The 20,670-nt window shown below is 43.5% G+C and overlaps 1 protein-coding gene across 4 annotated transcripts in view; it reads left to right on the top strand.

Moving 5' to 3' along the window:
• LOC115188443 (tyrosine-protein phosphatase non-receptor type 14) overlaps positions 1-20,670 on the top strand; it is a 94,616-nt gene that overhangs the window by 27,624 nt on the left and 46,322 nt on the right. For all 4 annotated transcript variants that reach the window (XM_029747368.1, XM_029747343.1, XM_029747387.1 and 1 more), the window contains exon 3: positions 8,770-8,945. In XM_029747368.1, the coding sequence (XP_029603228.1) occupies positions 8,770-8,945 (176 nt within the window). The remainder of the gene's footprint in view (positions 1-8,769; positions 8,946-20,670) is intronic.

The raw sequence follows: 20,670 nt of genomic DNA, 5'->3' as shown, positions 1-20,670 counted from the left end.
ATCTTTCTCTCTTTCGCTCTCTTTCTCTCTCCTTTCATTGCTGATGTGTCTCGTCTTTCACCACAGCTCATCCTGACAGCGCCAGGAGTGTGTGATTGATGGGTGTCTGAGACTGTGTGTATGTACAGTTCAAGTCGGAAGTTGACATACACTTAGGTTGGAGTCATTAAAACTCGTTTTTCAACCACTCCACAGAGTTCTTGTTAACAAACTATAGTTTTGGCAAGTCGGTTAGGACATCTACTTTGTGCATGACACAAGTAATTTTTCCAACAATTATTTCGCTTTTAATTCCCTGTATCACAATTCCAGTGGGTCAGAAGTTTACATACACTAAGTTGACTGTGCCTTTAAAAAGCTTGGAAAATTCCAGAAAATGATGTCATGGCTTTAGAAGCTTCTGATAGGCTAATTGACATCATTTGAGTCAATTGGAGGTGTACCTGTGGATGTATTTCAAGGCCTACCTTCAAACTCGGTGCCTCTGCTTGACATCATGGGAAAAATCAAAAGATATCAGCACAGACCTCAGAAAAGAATTGTAGACCTCCACAAGTCTGGTTCATCCTTGGGAGCAATTTCCAAACGCCTGAAGGTACCACGTTCATCTGTACAAACAATAGTACGCAAGTATAAACACCATGGGACCACGCAGCCGTCATACTGCTCAGGAAGGAGACGCGTTCTGTCTTCTAGAGATGAATGTACTTTGGTGCAAAAAGTGCAAATCAATCCCAGAACAACAGCAAAGGACCTTGTGAAGATGGTGGAGGATACTGCTACAAAAGTATCTATATCCACAGTAAAGCGAGTCCTATATCGACATAACCTGAAAGGCCGCTCAGCAAGGAAGAAGCCACTCCTCCAAAACCACCACAAAAAAGCCAGACTACAGTTTGCAACTGCACATGCGGACAAAGATCGTACTTTTTGGAGAAATGTCCTCTGGTTAGATGAAACAAAAAGGGTACTGCTTGGCCATAATGACCGTTGTTATGTTTGGAGGAAAAAGGGGGAGGCTTGCAAGCCGAAGAACACCATCCCAACCGTGAAGCACGGGGGTGGCAGCATCATGTTGTGGGTGTGCTTTGCTGCAGGAGGGGCTGGTGCACTTCACAAAATAGATGGCATCATGAGGATGGAAAATTATGTGGATATATTGAAGCAACATCTCAAGACATCAGTCAGGAAGTTAAAGCTTGGTCGCAAATGGGTCTTCCAAATGGAGAATGACACCAAGCATACTTCCAAAGTTGTGGTAAAATGGCTTAAGGACAACAAAGTCAAGGTATTGGAGTGGCCATCACAAAGCCCTGACCTCAATCTTATAGAAAATTTGTGGGAAGAACTGAAAAAGTGTGTGCGAGCAAGAAGGCCTCCAAACCTGACTCAGTCACACTAGCTCTGTCAGGAGGAATGGGCCAAAATTCACCCAACTTATTGTGGGTAGCTTGTGGAAGGCTACGTTAAACGTTTGACCCAAGTTAAACAATTTAAAGGCAATGTTACCAATTACTAATTGAGTGTATGTAAACTTCTGACCCACTGGGAATGTGATGAAAGAAATAAAAGCCGAAATAAATAATTCTCTCTACTATTACTTTGACATTTCATATTCTTAAAATAAAGTGGTGATCCTAACTGACCTAAGACAGGGAATTTATACTAGGATTAAATGTCAGGAATTGTGAAAAACTGAGTTTAAATGTATTTGGCTAAGGTGTATGTAAACCTCCGACTTCAACTGTATGTACACTACATTAACAAAAGTATGTGGACCTACTCATTGAACATCTCATTCCAATTCATGGACATTAATATGGAGTTGGTCCCACCTTTGCTGCTATAAAAGCCTCCACTCTTCTGGGAAGGCTTTCCACTAGATGTTGGAGAATTGCTGCAGGGACTTGCTTCCATTCAGCCACAAAATCATTAGTGAGGTTGGGCACTTATGTTGGGCGATTAGGCCTGGCTCGCAGTCAGCATTCCAATTCATCCCAGAGGTGTTTGATGGGGTTGAGGTCAGGGTTCTGTGCAGGCCATTCAAGTTCTGCCAGACCGAACTCGACAAACAGTTTCTGTATGTACCTCACTTTGTGCACGAGCGCATGCTGAAACAGGAAAGGGCCTTTCCCAAACGGTTGCCACAAAGTTGTAAGCACAGAACTGCCTAGAATGTTATTTTATGCTGTAGTGTTAAAATATCCCTTCACTGGAGCTAAGGTGCCTAGCCTAAACCATGGAAAACAGCCCCAGACCATTATGCCTCCTCCACCAAACTTTACAGTTGGCGCTATGCATTGGGGCAGTTAGCGTTCTCCTGGCATTTGCCAATCCCAGATTCGTCCATCGGACTGCCAGATGGTGAAAAGTGATTCATCACTCCAGAGAACACTTTGCTCCAGATTCCAATGGCTGCGAGCTTTACACCACTCCAGCCGACGCTTGGCATTCCGCATGTTGATCTTAGGCTTGGTCCAGCTGCTCGACCATGGAAACCCATTTCTCGAAGCTCCCGACGAACAGTTCTTGTGCTGAAGTTGCTTTCAGAGGCAGTTTGAAACTCAGTAGTGAGTGTTGCAAGTGAGGACATACGATTTTTACGTGCTACGCGCTTCAGCACTCAGCAGTCCCGTTTTGTGAGCTTGTGTACCCTTCCACTTTGCGGATGAGCCATTGTTGCTCCTAACGGCTGAGCCAAATTTTACGAACTGACTTGTTGGAAAGGTGGCATCCTATGACGGTGCCACGTTGAAAGTCACTGAGATCATCAGTTAGGCCATTCTACTGCCAATGTTTGCCTTATGGAGATTGCATGGTTGTGTGCTCGAAGTTTATACTCCTGTCAGCAACAGGTGTGGCTAAAATAGGCAAATCCACTTATTTGAAGGTGTGTCCACATACTTTTGCGTGGATCTGAAATGGAATTTAATTGAATTCAAAGTTTTAATCATAGGCTGTGTGGAAGTGGATGGACTTGTGTGTTCCGTGTGAAGTGTGTGTGTGTGTGTGTGTGTGTGTGTGTGTGTGTGTGTGTGTGTGTGTGTGTGTGTGTGTGTGTGTGTGTGTGTGTGTGTGTGTGTGTGTGTGTGTGTGTGTGTATCACCTAAAGCGATACAGCAAAGTTGAGGATTCCAAGTGACACATACACACTCCACACATACAATTACTTTAAGGTCACACTCTGACGCACATAACAAATAATTGACTTTGCACCTGGTCCTGGCCTTTAGAAACAGGTGTGCTGAACACACACATACACACACACACACAGACAGACACACATAGAGGTATTTTTTTATTACAACAGCAGGATAAAAATACTGTTGGATTTGGAACATTCTATTCTCAATCCAACTGAAGTCAAACTAGACACTCCTGGGGCCTCATGTATTAACCATGTGTATACACGCATCTGTGTGTAAACCATGTGTTGGATCATTTCCATGCAAAGTGTGAAATGTATCAATATGAACGTAAATGTATGCACTGCCATGAGCATGCGTGGGCACAGTGCCAAGTGGTAGAAGCTGCTTGTCAAGCATGGGGGAAATATATGTTGTAATTGGGAGAGTAATGATGAAATAATTTTTCTATTTAATCGTATATCCATTTTGAATTCGTGAAACATCTTGAAAGGCTAGATATAATTTGTCCACGTCAGTGCATTTGTTACGATAATAATCAATATAAAGTACAGTCATTTGTTGAATTAAGAGGCATGTGTGAAAGTGAAAACTTTGTTTAAATACTATAAAAGACTGTGATAATGGAAATGGAAAGAGAGATGGCTGATCTTGCTGTGTTGGAAGATTTGGCACACGATGCTTTTCTGTCAGGCGTGTGCGTACTTGTGCTGAAGTCAGGTGCAGGAGAGCAGAGAATTGTGAACAGGCGCACACTTTATTTCGGCAGGAGAGAATATACAGACGGACGCAACTGCATCCAAAAACCTCCAACCAACAAGGCAAAGTGTAAAGCGCGCAAAAAAACAGTCACAACCATCAAATGTATACAAACAGGCTTTGTGAAATAACACGAGAGAAAACGCACGCAAGCCTAGTGCGTACAAAATACGTATCACACAAACAATCTTACACAAAGACCTGATGGGGAACAGAGGAATAAATACATGTAGATTGATTGGGGAATGAGAACCAGGTGTGTAGGGAATAAGACAAAACAAATGGATACATTAAAAATGGAGCGGCGATGGCTAGAAAGCCGGTGACGTCGAACGCCGCATGAACAAGGAGAGGGGCCGACTTCGGTGGAAGTCGTGACATTTTCGCACAGTGCGTAGGACTTTTTTTTCCATAAAGTACAGATTGGCTCATCAGATATTGTTTCACAAAACCAATCGTATAGGATCTTTGCAAGGATTGAATTCCTAATTTAGAAAGAGAAAACACATGCCATTCCAGTGCACATCAATTTGATGTTTGTTTTACCATTTACCAATTGGTTCAGAAATGCGAACGGAGCAATAGACTGCACACACATAGCCATAAAAGCACCATACCAAAACGAGTTCAAATATGTGAACAGAAAAGCCTTCCACTTTTGATGTGCTGGTGATAGGTTATGTGATGCGCAATAAACACTGCTCAATGTGGTGGCCAGGTGGAATGCACGTTCGTTCATTCTGCAGAACTGCGATGTTGGCCTATAGGATGGATGGCTTATTGAGGATGGATGGCTTATTGTTGAGTGTTGCCTACTCATTTGAAGTAAATGTTCCATTGCTAAAGCAACTTGAATTGTCCTAATGGGCTTCTCTTTGTAGCTGTTTTTAGTTTTTTTGGGGGGGGGAACCTCAACTGAGCTAGCCAAATAAAACCTTGTGGTTGTATTCAATCTCTTACACTAGCACCTCTAATGTAGTCTCGAAAAAATAGTAATTCTACACTTTTTTGGGTTGCGCCGTTGTAGGCTATTTCATGGCATAGTGTTGTATATTCCCACCGTCTTTAAAGGGATGGTTTTGACCATATATGGTTAATTAGGGGCATTTTGAAATGCAAATAGCCAAGGTCGTTAACGAGCACTGAGGCTGAGAACATTTGGTATTTATTCACTTTTACCTCCTACCGGTGTGCGCATGACGTGCATAGGATTGTTTGATAAATCACACTTTTTTTATTTTTTACGAACATTTAAAATTCAGATTTTTTAAGTAGTATTGTAGAATAGTTTCTACGCAATATTTATAAATGAGGGCCCTGGCCTCTACTTATCATGGTCCACATCAAATCACAACAACATCCCAAGACAACAGATGCAGTGCATTTGGAAAGTATTCAGACCCCTTGACTTTTTCCACATTTTGTTGCGTTACAGCATTATTCTAAAATTGATTAAAATGTTTTCCTCATCAATCTACACACAATACCCCAACTGACAATGAGAAAACAAGTTTTTTATATTTTTTTGCAAATGTATCAAAAATAAACAGATATCGAACTATACTGGCTTTGAATCGTACTGCTCCGGCTCTCGTCGGTGTGGCAGGGCTTGCGAACTATTACAAACTACAAAGGGAAGCACAGCCGAGAGCTGCCAAGTGACACGAGCCTACCAGACAAGCTAAATAACTTCTATGCTCGCTTCAAGGCAAGTAACACTGAAACATGCATGAGAGCATCAGCTGTTTCGGACAACTGTGTGATCAAGCTCTCTGCAGCTGATGTGAGTAAGACCTTTAAACAGGTCAACATTCACAAGGCCGCAGGGCCAGATGGATTACCAGGACATGTACTCCGAGCATGCTCTGACCAACTGGCAAGTGTCTTCACTTACATTTTCAACCTCTCCCTGTTTGAGTTTGTAATACCAACATGTTTCAAGCAGACCACCATAGTCCCTGTGCCCAAGAACACTAAGGTAACCTGCTTAAATGACTACCGGCCCATAGCACTCACATCTGTAGCCATGAAATACTTTGAAAGGTTGGTCATGGCTCACATCAACACCAGTATCCCAGAAACCCTAGACCCACTCCAATTTGCATACCACACCAACAGATCCACAGATGATGCAATCCCTATTGCACTCCACACTGCCATTTCACACCTGGAAAAAGGAACACCTATGTGAGAATGCTATTCATTGACTACAGCTCAGAATTCAACACCATAGTACCCTCAAAGCTCATCACTAAGCTAAGGACCCTGGAACTAAACACCTCCCTCTGCAAATGGATCTTGGACTTCCTGACGGGCCGCCCCCAGGTGGTAAGGGTAGGTAACAACACATCCGCCACGCTGATCCTCAACACCGGGGCCTCTCAGGGGTGCGTGCTCAGTCCCCTCTTGTACTCCCTGTTCACTCATGACTGCATGGCCAGGCACGACTCCAACACCATCATCAAGGTTGCCGATGACACAGTGGTAGGCCTGATCACCAACAACGATGAGACAGCCTATAGGGAGGAGGTCAGAGACTTGGCCGTGTGGTGCCAGGACAACAACCTCAACGTGACCAAGACAAAGGAGATGATTGTGGACTACAGGAAAAGAAGGACCGAGCACGCCCCCATTCTCATCGACGGGGCTGCAGTGGAGCAGGTTTTGAGCTACAAGTTCCTTGGTGTCCACATCACCAACAAACTATCATGGTCCAAGCACACCAAGACAGTCGTGAAGAGAGCAAGGAAAAAGCCTATTCCCCCTCAGGAGACTGAAAAGATTTGGCATGGGTCCTTAGATCCTCAAAAGGTTTTACAGCTGCACCATTGAGAGCATCCTGACAGGTTGCACCACTGCATGGTATGGAACAGATTTGGGGAAGGGTACCAAAAAATGTCTGCATCATTGAATGTTCCCTGGAACAAAGTGGCCTCCATCATTATTAAATAGAAGAAGTTTGGAACCACCAAGACTCTTACTAGAGCTAGATGCCCAGCCATAATGAGCAATTGGGGAGAAGAATCTTGGTCAGGGAGGTGACCAAGAACCCGATGGTCACTCTGACTGAGCTCTGGAGTGCCTCTGTGGAGGTGGGAGAACCTTGCAGAAGGACAACCATCTCTGCAGCACTATACCAATCAGGTCTTTATTGTAGAATGACCAAACGCAAGCCTGGTCTGATGAAACCAAGATTGAAGTCTTTGGCCTGAATGCCAAGCGTCACGTCTGGAGGGAACCTGGCACCATCGCTACGGTGATGTATGGCAGTGACAGCATCATTCTGTGGGAATGTCTTTCAATGGAAGTTACTGGGAGTCTCGTCATGATCAAGGGAAAGAATAACTGAGCAAAGTACAGAGAGATCCTTGATGAAAGCCTGCTCCAGAGCACTCAGGACCTCAGGCTTGGGCGGAAGTTCAACTTCCAACAGGACAACGACCCTAAGCACACAGCCAAGACAACGCAGTAGTGGCTTGGGGACAAGTCTCTGAATGGGGACAAGTCTCTGAACCGCCAGAGCCCGGACTTGAACCCGATCTAACATATCTGAAGAGACCTGAAAATAGTTGTGCAGAGATGCTCCCTATCCAACATGACAGAGCTTGAGAGGATCTGCAGAGAAGAATGGGTGAAACTCCCCAAATACAGCTGTGCCAAGCTTGTATCCTGCCTGGTTGGCCCTCTCCGGGGCTATCGTCGGAGGGGCCGCAGTGTCTCCCAACCCCTCCTGTCTCCGCCTCCAGTATTTATGCTGCACTAGTTTATGTGTCGGGGGGTAGGTTCAGTCTGTTATGTCTGGAGTATTTCTCCTGTCTTATCCGGTATCCTGTGTGAATTTAAGTATGCTCCCTCTAATTCTCTCTCCCTCTCCCTCCCCTCCCCTCCCGGAGGATCTGAGCCCTGGGACTATGCCTCAGGACTACCTGGCCTGATGACTCCTTGCTGTCCCCAGTCCATCTGGTCGTGCTGCTGCTCCAGTTTCAACTGTTCTGCCTGCGGCTATGGATCCCTGACCTGTTCACCGGACGTGCTACCTTGTCCCGGACCTACTGTTTTCGACTCTCTCACTCTACCGCACCTGCTGTCTTTAACTCTGAATGCTCGGCTTTGAAAAGCCAACTGACATTTACTCCTGAGGTGCTGACCTGTTGCACACTCTACAACCACTGTGATTATTATTATTTGACCCTGCTGGTTATCTATGAAAGTTTGAACATCTTGGCCATATACTGTTATAATCTCAACCCGGCGCAGCCAGAAGAGGACTGGCCATCCCTCAGAGCCTGGTTCCTCTCTAGGTTTCTTCCTTGGGTCCTGCCTTTCTAGGAAGTTTTTCCTAGCCACCGTGCTTCTACATCTGCATTGTTTGGGGTTTTAGGCTGGGTTTCTGTATAGCACTTTGTGACATTGGCTGATGTAAAAAGGGCTTTATAAATAAATTTGATTGATTGTAGCGTCATACCCAAGAAGACTCGAGGCTGTAATCACTGCCAGAGGTGCTTCAACAAAGTACTGAGTAAAGGGTCTGAATACTTACGTAAAGGTGATATTTAATTAAGTTTTTTTTTATATACATTTGCTAAAATTTGTAATAACCTGATTTTGCTTTGTCATTATGGTGTATTGTGTGTAGATTGATGAGGAAAAAACGATTTAATCCATTTTAGAATAAGGCTGTAATGTAAACATTTTTAGAAAAATACTTTCCCGAATGCACTGTATCTCAAGCAGGACCATCATACCTTTCTCGACATGCTGCTGCTGTTGTATCTGTGGAAACAAACCCTCTTTCAGATGCAATAATAATATGTATGTCTGTAATGTGTAATCATTACTTTTTTTCTCTGTCTCTCCCCCCCAGACCCATTATTTTGGCCTGTGGTTCCAGGGGAAGGCCCAGCCCCAGTCCCAGCGCTGGGTCGAGCTGGAGAAGCCTCTGAAGAAACAGCTGGATAAGTTTGGTAACGAGCCACTGCTCTTCTTCGGGGTCATGTTCTACGTCCCCAATGTGTCACGCCTTGAGCAGGAGGTCACCAGGTAACATTATGTACTACAACCTAAACCCTACATCCTACACACTAAACCCCCGACCCCAACGTGTCCTGCCTGAGCAGGTGAACAGGGAACGCTACAACCTAAACCCATTCTTGCCTTAGCATCTACTGGTAGATATCATAACTTGGAACATCTTTCCTACCGCTGTCGTTCTTTGCTCCATGCATCAACCAGCTGTTCGAGATCTGTGCGCTCTCTCTGCCTCACAGATTATCTAGGCTATACTGTATGTGTGCAATGCGCTTGTGATAAATAATCAACATAACAAACAGCTTTGGAAATCCATCAGTTTTTTGATCAATTATATAGCCTAGATAAAAAATAGCATTATTACAATCTTTTTTTTGCTGGTACAAATGTGCCACTGACGGGGATGATTGACTAGCCCGGATGTCGAGCCTTGACACACACAGACAGGGGCATTCCCATGGCATTCCCATGGCATTCCCATGCCATCCCATGGCATTCCCATGCCATCCCATGGCATTCCCATGCCGTTTATTTTTGGTCAATTGCACATTACCGTTTGAATAAAATTGTGAACCAAAAACTAACGTGACTAGGTCAGAATTTTTCACCGCCGTCCTTGAGACCAATTAAAAATGTGTCGCACTGCCAAGTCAAACGGCCGCAAATGCGACTGTTTTGGTCGCAGTATCGAACTCTGGGTCACCAGGTGACACTACAGCCTAAACCCTACACACTAAACCCTACTCCCTCAACCAAACACTCTGCCATGGCTCCATACCATACCCATCCACTGTCCCTGGCCTGTACCTTTTTGTATGTGTTCAATGTGTCCCACCTGGAGTAGGTCACCAGGTAACATACACTACACCCTATACCTTAATACCTTACACTCTACCTCTATCCTCTATTATGTATACCATACCAATACCATACTGATTATCTGTCTCTGTTCCAAGGCCTCACATGCCTCATGACAGGCCACAGGACAGTACCATACCACACCCTCTATTAGATGGTGTTGTATCACACCCTAGACACTGGTTAAGTAGTGTTATTGTGATGTTTTTCCTCTATAACCCAGGCTTGTTGTTGAGCCTGCTTCAGAGGACTGACTGTTAGTTTGGAGTGGCGGGGCAGGCAGTGGGTATCATAACAATGTCTAGACAGACAGAGAGAGAACGCTTATTAAAACAGGCCTCAGATCCTAGTTATAGGAACACATATTGACACACACACCACACATTCCTCCCTCTGTTTACTACGAGACATGAAACCACAATCTAATTTGTCTAGCGTATTGTCTGCTGCAGTAGCAAGTGGTTTGCTCCCTATTTGAGAGAAAAATGTTTTCTCTGTGAGTGGTTTCATTGAATCTTATGCTACAGAGGCATAGCAGAGTATCAACCATTTCACTAAAGGCTTTAGAATCAGCCTGAGGGCATTATGAAATAACATTCGATGTGTGTGGCTCTGGATGAGCAGATTGAGCATGTCTAGATTTAGGTACAGTACAGTAGCTGCCTGGCTCTTTGAAGAGTTGGACTGGAAACTAGACCAAATTCCTGTATATGTAAAAAGCTGCATGGCTTTTTAAAGATGTTCTGTTGAGCTCTCTAAAGCCAGGCCTGGAGGTTAACTGGCAGGGGGCAGACAGCCTTGTGATGTCGGTGAAATGTGTCCCTCTGATGTTGCCGTAGTGGGCTTGACCTCTGTGTAGAATTTCTCGGGGTCAGACACAGATGGGTCTATATCACCACAGGCCATTTTCAACTTACCATCAAAACATCAAGAGGTGTGTGTAGGGCAGGTAGGGAGGGGGGGATTGTGTGTGTGTTTGTGCGTGTATGAGAATCTTGTCCAAAGCAACTTCAGCTAAGAAAAACAGTGTCAGACAGTGGTGGAAGTGGACACCAGCGCTTGTGTGTGTGTGTGTGTGTGTGTGTGTGTGTGTGTGTGTGTGTGTGTGTGTGTGTGTAGACACATATTTCCCTCAGATTACACAGACACACAAAGAATTTGAAAACAAATCCAATTTCGATGAACTCCCATATCTATTGGGTAAAATACCACAGTGTGCAATCACAGCAGCAAGATTTGTGACCTGTTGCCACAAGAAAAAGGGCAACCAGTGAAGAACAAACACCACAGTAAATACAACCTATATTTATGTTTATTTATTTTCCCTTTTGTACTTTAACTATTTGCACATCATTACAACACTATACAGAGGCCTGCGAAAGTATTCACCCCCCGTGGCATTTTTCCTATTTTGATTCCTTAAAAACTGGAATTAAAATGGATTTTTGGGGGGTTTGTATCATTTGATTTACACAACATGCCTACCACTTTGAAGATGCAAAATATTTTTTCTTGTAAAACAAGCAAGAAATAAGACAAAAAAAAATGAAACCTTGAGCGTGCATAACTATTCACCCCCCCCAAAAGTCAATATTTTGTAGAGACACCTTTTGCAGCAATTACAGCTGCGAGTCTCTTGGGGTATGTCTCTATAAGCTTGGCACATCTAGCCACTGGGATTTTAGCCCATTCTTCAAGACAAAACTGCTCCAGCTCCTTCAAGTTGGATGGGTTCCGCTGGTGTACAGCAATCTTTAAGTCATACCACAGATTCTCAATTGGATTGAGGTCTGGGCTTTAACTAGGCCATTCCAAAACATTTAAATGTTTCCCCTTAAACCACTCGAGTGTTGATTTAGCAGTATGCTTAGGGTCATTGTCCTGCTGGAAGTTGAACCTCCGTCCCAGTCTCAAATCTCTGGAAGACTGGAACAGGTTTCCCTCAAGGATTTCCCTGTATTTAGCGCCATCCATCATTTCTTCAATTCTGACCAGATTCCCAGTCCCTGCCGAAATAAAACATTCCCACAGCATGATGCTGCCACCACCATGCTTCACTGTGGGGATGGTGTTCTCAGAGTGATGAGAGTTGTTGGGTTTGCGCCAGATATAGCGTGTTCCTTGATGGCCAAAAAGCTCAATTTTAGTCTCATCTGACCAGAGTACCTTCTTCCATATGTTTGGGGAGTCTCCCACATGCATTTTGGCGAACACCAAACGTGTTTGCTTATTTTTCTTATTTAGCAAAGGCTTTTTTCTGGCCACTCTTCCGTAAAGCCCAGCTCTGTGGAGTGTACGGCTTAGTGGTCCTATGGACAGATACTCCAATCTCCGCTGTGAAGCTTTGCAGCTCCTTCAGGGTTATCTTTGGTCTCTTTGTTGCCTCTCTGATTAATGCTCTCCTTGCCTGGTCCATGAGTTTTGGTGGGCGGCCCTCTCTTGGCAGGTTTGTTGTGGTGCCATATTCTTTCCATTTTTTAATAATGGATTTAATGGTGCTCTGTGGGATGTTAAAAGTTTCGTATATTTTTTTATAACCCAACCCTGATCTGTACTTCACCACATCTTTGTCCCTGACCTGTTTGGAGAGCTCCTTGGTCTTAATGCTGCCGCTTGCTTGGTGGTGCCCCTTGCTTAAGGGTGTTGCAGACTCTGGGGCCTTTCAGAACAGGTATATATATATATATATATATATATATATATATATATATATATATATATATATATATATATATATATATATATATATATATATATATACACTGCTCAAAAAAATAAAGGGAACACTAAAATAACACATCCTAGATCTGAATGAATTAAATAATCTTATTAAATACTTTTTTCTTTTCATAGTTGAATGTGCTGACAACAAAATCACACAAAAATAATCAATGGAAATCCAATTTATCAACCCATGGAGGTCTGGATTTGGAGTCACACTCAAAATTAAAGTGGAAAACCACACTACAGGCTGATCCAACTTTGATGTAATGTCCTTAAAACAAGTCAAAATGAGGCTCAGTAGTGTGTGTGGCCTCCACGTGCCTGTATGACCTCCCTACAATGCCTGGCTATGCTCCTGATGAGGTGGCGGATGGTCTCCTGAGGGATCTCCTCCCAGACCTGGACTAAAGCATCTGCCAACTCCTGGACAGTCTGTGGTGCAACGTGGCGTTGGTGGATGGAGCGAGACATGATGTCCCAGATGTGCTCAATTGGATTCAGGTCTGGGGAACGGGCGGGCCAGTCCATAGCATCAATGCCTTCCTCTTGCAGGAACTGCTGACACACTCTGGCCACATGAGGTCTAGCATTGTCTTGCATTAGGAGGAACCCAGAGCCAACCGCACCAGCATATGGTCTCACAAGGGGTCTGAGGATCTCATCTCGGTACCTAATGGCAGTCAGGCTACCTCTGGCGAGCACATGGAGGGCTGTGCGGCCCCCCCAAAGAAATGCCACCCCACACCATGACTGACCCACCGCCAAACCGGTCATGCTGGAGGATGTTGCAGGAAGCAGAACGTTCTCCACGGCGTCACCAGACTGTCACATCTGTCACATGTGCTAAGTGTGAACCTGCTTTCATCTGTGAAGAGCACAGGGCGCCAGTGGCGATTTTGCCAATCTTGGTGTTCTCTGGCAAATGCCAAACGTCCTGCACGGTGTTGGGCTGTAAGCACAACCCCCACCTGTGGACGTCGGGCCCTCATACCACCCTCATGGAGTCTGTTTCTGACCGTTTGAGCAGACACATGCACATTTGTGGCCTGCTGGAGGTCATTTTGCAGGGCTCTGGCAGTGCTCCTCCTTGCACAAAGGCGGAGGTAGCGGTCCTGCTGCTGGGTTGTTGCCCTCCTACGGCCTCCTCCACGTCTCCTGATGCACTGGCCTGTCTCCTGGTAGCGCCTCCATGCTCTGGACACTACGCTGACAGACACAGCAAACCTTCTTGCCACAGCTTGCATTGATGTGCCATCCTGGATGAGCTGCACTACCTGAGCTACTTGTGTGGGTTGTAGACTCCGTCTCATGCTACCACTAGAGTGAAAGCACCGCCAGCATTCAAAAGTGACCAAAACATCAGCCAGGAAGCATAGGAACTGAGAAGTGGTCTGTGGTTACCACCTGCAGAACCACTCCTTTATTGGGGGTGTCTTGCTAATTGCCTATAATTTCCACCTGTTGTCTATTCCATTTGCACAACAGCATGTGAAATTTATTGTCAATCAGTGTTGCTTCCTAAGTGGACAGTTTGATTTCACAGAAGTGTGATTGACTTGGAGTTACATTGTGTTGTTTAAGTGTTCCCTTTATTTTTTTGAGCAGTATATATATATATATATATATATATATATATATATATATATATATTCTAAGATCATGTGACATTTAGATTGCACACAGGCGGACTTTATTTAACTAATTATTTGACTTTTGAAGGTAATTGGTTGAACCAGATCTTATTTAGGGGCTTCATAGCAAAGGGAGAAACAAGTCCTCAACTGGCAGCTTCATTAAATAGTACCCGCAAAACACCAGTCTCAACGTCAACAGTGAAGAGGCGACTCCGGGATGCTGGCCTTCTAGGCAGAGTTCCTCAGTTCAGTGTCTGTGTTATTTTGCCCATCTTAATCTTTTGTTTTTATTGGCCAGTCTGAGATGTCTTTTTCTTTGCAACTCTGCATAGAAGGCCAGCATCCCGGAGTCGCCTCTTCACTGTTGACGTTGAGACTGGTGTTTTGCGGGTACTATTTAATGAAGCTGCCAGTTGAGGACTTGTTTGTCAAACTAGACACTCTAATGTACTTGTCCTCTTGCTCAGTTGTGCACCGGGGCCTCCCACTCCTCTTTCTATTCTGGTTTGTGCTGTTCTTTGAAGGGAGTAGTACACAGTGTTGTACGAAATCTTCAGTTTCTTGGCAATTTCTCGCATAGAATAGCCTTCATTTCTCAGAAAAAGAATAGACTGATGAGTTTCAGAAGAAAGGCATTTGTTTCTAGTCATTTTGAGCCTGTAATCGAACCCACAAATGCTGATGCTCCACATACTTTTCCAGCTACAATAGTCATTTACAACATTAACAATGTCTACTCTGTATTTCTGATCAATTTGATGTTATATTAATGGACCAAAAAATGGCTTTTCTTTCAAAAACAAGGACATTTCTAAGTGACCCTAAACTTTTGAACGGTAGTATATAAAAACTTTAATTTTTTTGCAAGGACTTATACAGGATACTACCCGCTACATCAAAACCTTCACTCCAAATCAAAATTCCAAACGGTATAGCAAACCAAAACCAGCAGAAGAAACATCGCAGAAACCTGGAAATACCATCTAACGCAAAACTGAGTGAGTAATGTTCAGTCTGAAGCTACTTTTGAAGCAAAAAATGAAAAGACAATAATCTCTAAATATTTTGTTATATATAATGACTTGATGCCAGTTGTCGGCTACCAAGCTTGCTAGGACAACACAGACGTCCCGGCTGCAACTTCAATTTGCTCTGAGGTGTGAAGTGAGAGGTGTGAAACCCTTGAACCCAACAAAGGCAGCAGAGCATCACAGCCTCTCCCACCCAAATGCAGAGGGCTCTGAGGCCTCTGCTCCATACCTTCCTCCTGTGCAGAGGTCATCACAGTACAGTACAGTACCCCTGCATGGAATAAGTGTAAAAAGAAGCTCCTCAAGGACAATTCAGAGACACTATTTGCTGATTGTTAGAAAGAGGGGAAAATAAGCAGCTTAATTTTCCACCCCATCCCCTGGCATGGCACAGTGCTAAAAGAGCACAATACCCCTCTGTCAAGAGAGAGGTGTTAGGTTCTGAACAAACAGTAAAATCTATGAAAAGTCACACAAGCACATCTGTATACCTTCCAACTAGGCAGTCATCTCCTTGCATGTCTAAGATAGACACTCCTTCTCTGTTGTTAGGTTCATCTTACTGGTATTGTTATGGCCCTGCCTAAGTATAGGACCCTCATGGGTGTGGAAATGTGTGTGGACCCCTTCCGAGCAGTGTCTTCTCTCTTTAACTGTTGACCTCATCTCCAGTTGAGTTCCACATCTCTCATGGTCCTAGATCCTAAGCAACTGACCTGCCTTATCAGGAACTGAAACTAGACTGTTGCTCTTTGCCTCCTTCCAAATATTCAATTTCAACAGAATATGAACTTTCTGCACTTCCCCTTGTCTCACTCAATAACTTTCCATACACCAGATTCCTATCCACCCTTCATTGACCCCAACATATACATTTCTTATACATGTAAAGTACTGAATAAATTCTGAACATGAATAAGTATATTTTAAGCTAGAATCCAACAGATTCTACAGAATTCCATGGTGGAAACTCAGAATACTAGACATTGAGGACCATGAAACTGAAATAACCTCTGCCAACGTGTACAAGGCTTGAACAGGGTTGGTGCATGGCAAACTCAAACAGTTTCAGCAGGACTTTTATGGGATCAAAGAGAGAGCGCAGCAGGAGAAGCTCACTCTTGGTGACGAATACCCCATTCTGAGTGAGTCTAATCCCACCCCCACCTCAAATTGCCCCGCAGACGTGCAGCCCCAAAAGGAGAATCAACCCATAGCACTGAACAGACCCACTACTGCACTGCTCCTCTATTGTTGAGAAAGATACATCCACAGAGCTGGAGAGAGAGATGGTGGAGCTCAAAGAGCTAGTCCACACACCCCAGACAGCACAGACTAGGGTTGAATAGCGGGAACCGGGTTACTGAGATTTACAGACATTTCCCACCCAAACCCACTCCCATTTCCCATGATAAATAACTGTGGGAATCCAGTAAATTCTAATAAATGATTTATATGAACGGCATGACATGAAATGGAACTGCTAAATTATATGTGATGTCTAAATCTGGCTTCTCTACAGCCTTCTCTATGCTTTCTGCGTGATCAATCATCAACGCTCAGAGTGGGGACAGACAGCCCATCTCAATGTGGAATGCAGTTCACAATGCATGTAGACATATCATCTCATCATGGTAACTTTTTTTCTTGTAACAGGTAGACCTACATTTTCTGCAGCATAGCCTATGCTACATTAATATAATGACTGAATGCGCATCTAATTTACCCATATCCATCTGGCTTTCCATCTAATTTACACATATCCATCTGGCTTTCTATCTAATTTACCCATATCCATCTGGCTTTCCATCTAATTTACCCATATCCATCTGGCTTTCCATCTAATTTACCTATATCCATCTGGCTTTCCATCTAATTTACACATATCCATCTGGCTTTCTATCTAATTTACCCATATCCATCTGGCTTTCCATCTAATTTACCCATATCCATCTGGCTTTCCATCTAATTTACCTATATCCATCTGGCTTTCCATCTAATTTACACATATCCATCTGGCTTTCTATCTAATTTACCCATATCCATCTGGCTTTCTATCTAATTTACCCATATCCATCTGGCTTTCCATCTAATTTACCCATATCCATCTGGCTTTCCATCTAATTTACCTATATCCATCTGGCTTTCCATCTAATTTACACATATCCATCTGGCTTTCCATACATCTCCATCTGGCTTTCCATCTAATTTACACATATCCATCTGGCTTTCCATCTAATTTACACATATCCATCTGGCTTTCGATCTAATTTACACATCCATCTGGCTTTCCATCTAATTTGCACATATCCATCTGGCTTTCCATCTAATTTACACATATCCATTTGTCTTTTGGGGGTCACCTTATTTTTGAATTGTAAAGATAAATTAACATGACCAGGTCACTTTTGTAAAGATAACGGTTTTTTAAAATTGCAGCTGCAGAGTTTTAAAACAGCCTATCACTCTAATATCTCGCTTTAAATCCAACCGCCCAGTTTAAATTAGTACACATGAGTACTCTCTCCCAGTCTTTCTCTCTCTCCATCAATTCCATTCAGATTGCATCCAAAATAGATAATCATGTTTAAGATTGATATACAGTTGAAGTCGGAAGTTTACATACACTTATGTTGGAGTCATTAAAACTCGTTTTTCAACCACTCCACAAATTTCTTGTTAATTAACAAACTATAGTTTTGGCAAGTCAGTTAGGACATCTACTTTGTGCATGACACAAGTCATTTTTCCAACAATTGTTTACAGTCAGATTATTTCACTTATAATTACATACACTAAGTTGACTGTGCCTTTAAACAGCTCGGAAAATTCCAGAAAATTATGTCATGGCTTTAGAAGCTTCTGATAGGCTAATTGACATAATTTGAGTCAATTGGAGGTGTACCTGTGGATGTATTTCAAGGCCTACCTTCACTCAATGCCTCTTTGCTTGACATCATGGGAAAATCAAACGAAATCAGCCAAGACCTCAGAAAAAATTGTAGACCTCCACAAGTCTGGTTCATCCTTGGGAGCAATTTCCAAACGCCTGAAGGTACCACGTTCATCTGTACAAACAATAGTACGCAAGTATAAACAGCATGGGACCACGCAGCCATCATACCGCTCAGGAAGGAGACGCGTTCTGTCTCCTAGAGATGAACGTACTTTGGTGCGAAAGGTGCAAATCAATCGCAGAACAACAACAAAGGACCTTGTGAAGATGGTGGAGGAAACGGGTAGAAAAGTATCTATATCCACAGTAAAACGAGTCCTACATCGACATAACCTGAAAGGCCGCTCAGCAAGGAAGAAGCCACTGCTCCAAAACCGCCATAAAAAAAGCCAGACTACAGTTTGAAACTGCACATGGGGACAAAGATCATACTTTTTGGAGAAATGTTCTCTGGTCTACAAAAGTATAACTCTTTGGCAATAATGGAAAAGGGGGGATGCTTGCAAGCCGAAGAACACCATCCCAACCGTGAAGCACGGGGGTGGCAGCATCATGTTGTGGGGGTGCTTTGCTGCAGGAGGGACTGGTGCACTTCACAAAATAGATGGCATCATGAGGGAGGAAAAATTATGTGGATATATTGAAGCAACATCTCAAGACATCAGTCAGGAAGTTAAAGCTTGGTTGCAAATGGGTCTTCCCAATGGACAATGACCCCAAGCATACTTCCAAAATTGTGGCAAAATGGCTTGACAACAAAGTCAAGGTATTGGAGTGGCCATCACAAAGCCCTGACCTCAATCCTATAGAAAATTTGTGGGCAGAACTGAAAAAGCGTGTGTGAGCAAGAAGGCCTTCCAACCTGACTCAATTACACCAGCTCTGTCAGGAGGAGTGGTTTAAAATTCACCAAACTTATTGTGGGTAGCTTGTGGAAGGCTACCTGAAATGTTTGACCCAAGTTAAACAATATAAAGGCAATGCTACCAAATAATTGAGTGTATGTAAACTTCTGACCCACTGGGAATGTGATGAAAGAAATTAAAGCTGAAATAAATCATTCTCTCTACTATTATTCGGACATTTCACATTCTTAAAATGAAGTGGTGATCCTAACTGACCTAAGACAAGGGAATTTTTACTAGGATTAAATGTCAGGAATTGTGAAAAACTGAGTTTAAGTGTAGTTGGCTGAGGTGTATGTAAACTTCTGACTTCAACTGTATGTGTCAGCCTACAAATTATACAATTGTGAAATAGGCCCTATTATATTTCAAAATGAAAATTTGCTAGCCTATAATTGTAACTTTGTAGGCCGCATGTTCTGCACCAGCATCGCATGTTCCAGTCCATATAATACTGTATAATACAATACAGTACAGTAATACGGTCCACACCCAAAAATAGTAGCCTACTGGAGCGTGCTTCATTTATTTACACAAGAGAGCATAGCTACATCTCTGGCCTTTATGTTTTTTTGTCATGCGCAATGTGCGGTTGCCTATATAACAGGCTATGTATTGGATAATGGCACAATCATTTAGTATTTTTTGGGCTTGGGATCATAAAATGTCTTTAATGTAGGACTCATCAGGCGCAGGTAGCATCAGGTTTGAATTTTCATGTGGATCAAAACTCTAATCAAATCCAGACATACACTGAGTGTACAAAACATTAAGGACCCCCTGCTCTTTCCAACCCTGGTCCTCCAGTACCCCCAACAGTACACAGTTTCATTGTAGCCCTTGACAAACACACCTCATTCAACTCATTGAGGCCTTGATGATTAGTTGACAAGTTGAATCAGGTGTGTTTGGCCATGGTTACAATGAAAATGTGTACTGTTTGGGGTACTGGAGGACCAGGGTTGGGAATCGCTGTCATAGACTGACCAGGTGAATCCAGGTGAAAGCTATGATCCTTATTGATGTCACTTGTTAAATCCACTTCAATCAGTGTAGATTGGGGAGTAGACAGATTAAATAAGGAGTTTTAAGCCTTGAGAGAATTGAGACAAGGATTGTGTATGTGTACCATTCAGAGGGTGAATGGGCAAGACGCAATTAAAAACAATATGTATATATTTAACCTTTTGTTTAACTAGGCAAGTCAGTTAAGAACAAATTCTTATTTACAATGATGGCCTACCCCGGCCAAACCCTATAACAACGCGGGGCCAATTGTGCGCCGCCCTATGGGACTCCCAATCACGGCTGGTTGTGATACAGCCTGGAACCGAACCAGGGTCTGTAGTGACACCTCTAGCACTGAGATGAAGTACCTTAGACCGCTGCTCCCCTCGGGAGCCCCACAAGATTTAAGTGCCTTTGAACGGGGTATGGTAGTAGGTGTCAGGTGCACCGGTTTGTGTCAAGAACTGCAACGCTGCTGGGTTTTTCATGCTCAACAGTGTCCCGGTGTATAAAAAATGGTCCACCACCCAAAGGACATCCAGCTAAATCGACACAACTTTGGGAAGCATTGGAGTCAACATGTGCCAGCGTCCCTGTGGAATGCTTTTGACACCTTGTAGT

Source organism: Salmo trutta, chromosome 1 (genome assembly GCF_901001165.1).
Source record: "Salmo trutta chromosome 1, fSalTru1.1, whole genome shotgun sequence".
Taxonomy (NCBI): Eukaryota; Metazoa; Chordata; class Actinopteri; order Salmoniformes; family Salmonidae; genus Salmo; species Salmo trutta.
Note: the sequence above shows the minus strand (reverse complement) of the source record. Positions and strands in the feature narration are given on the sequence as shown.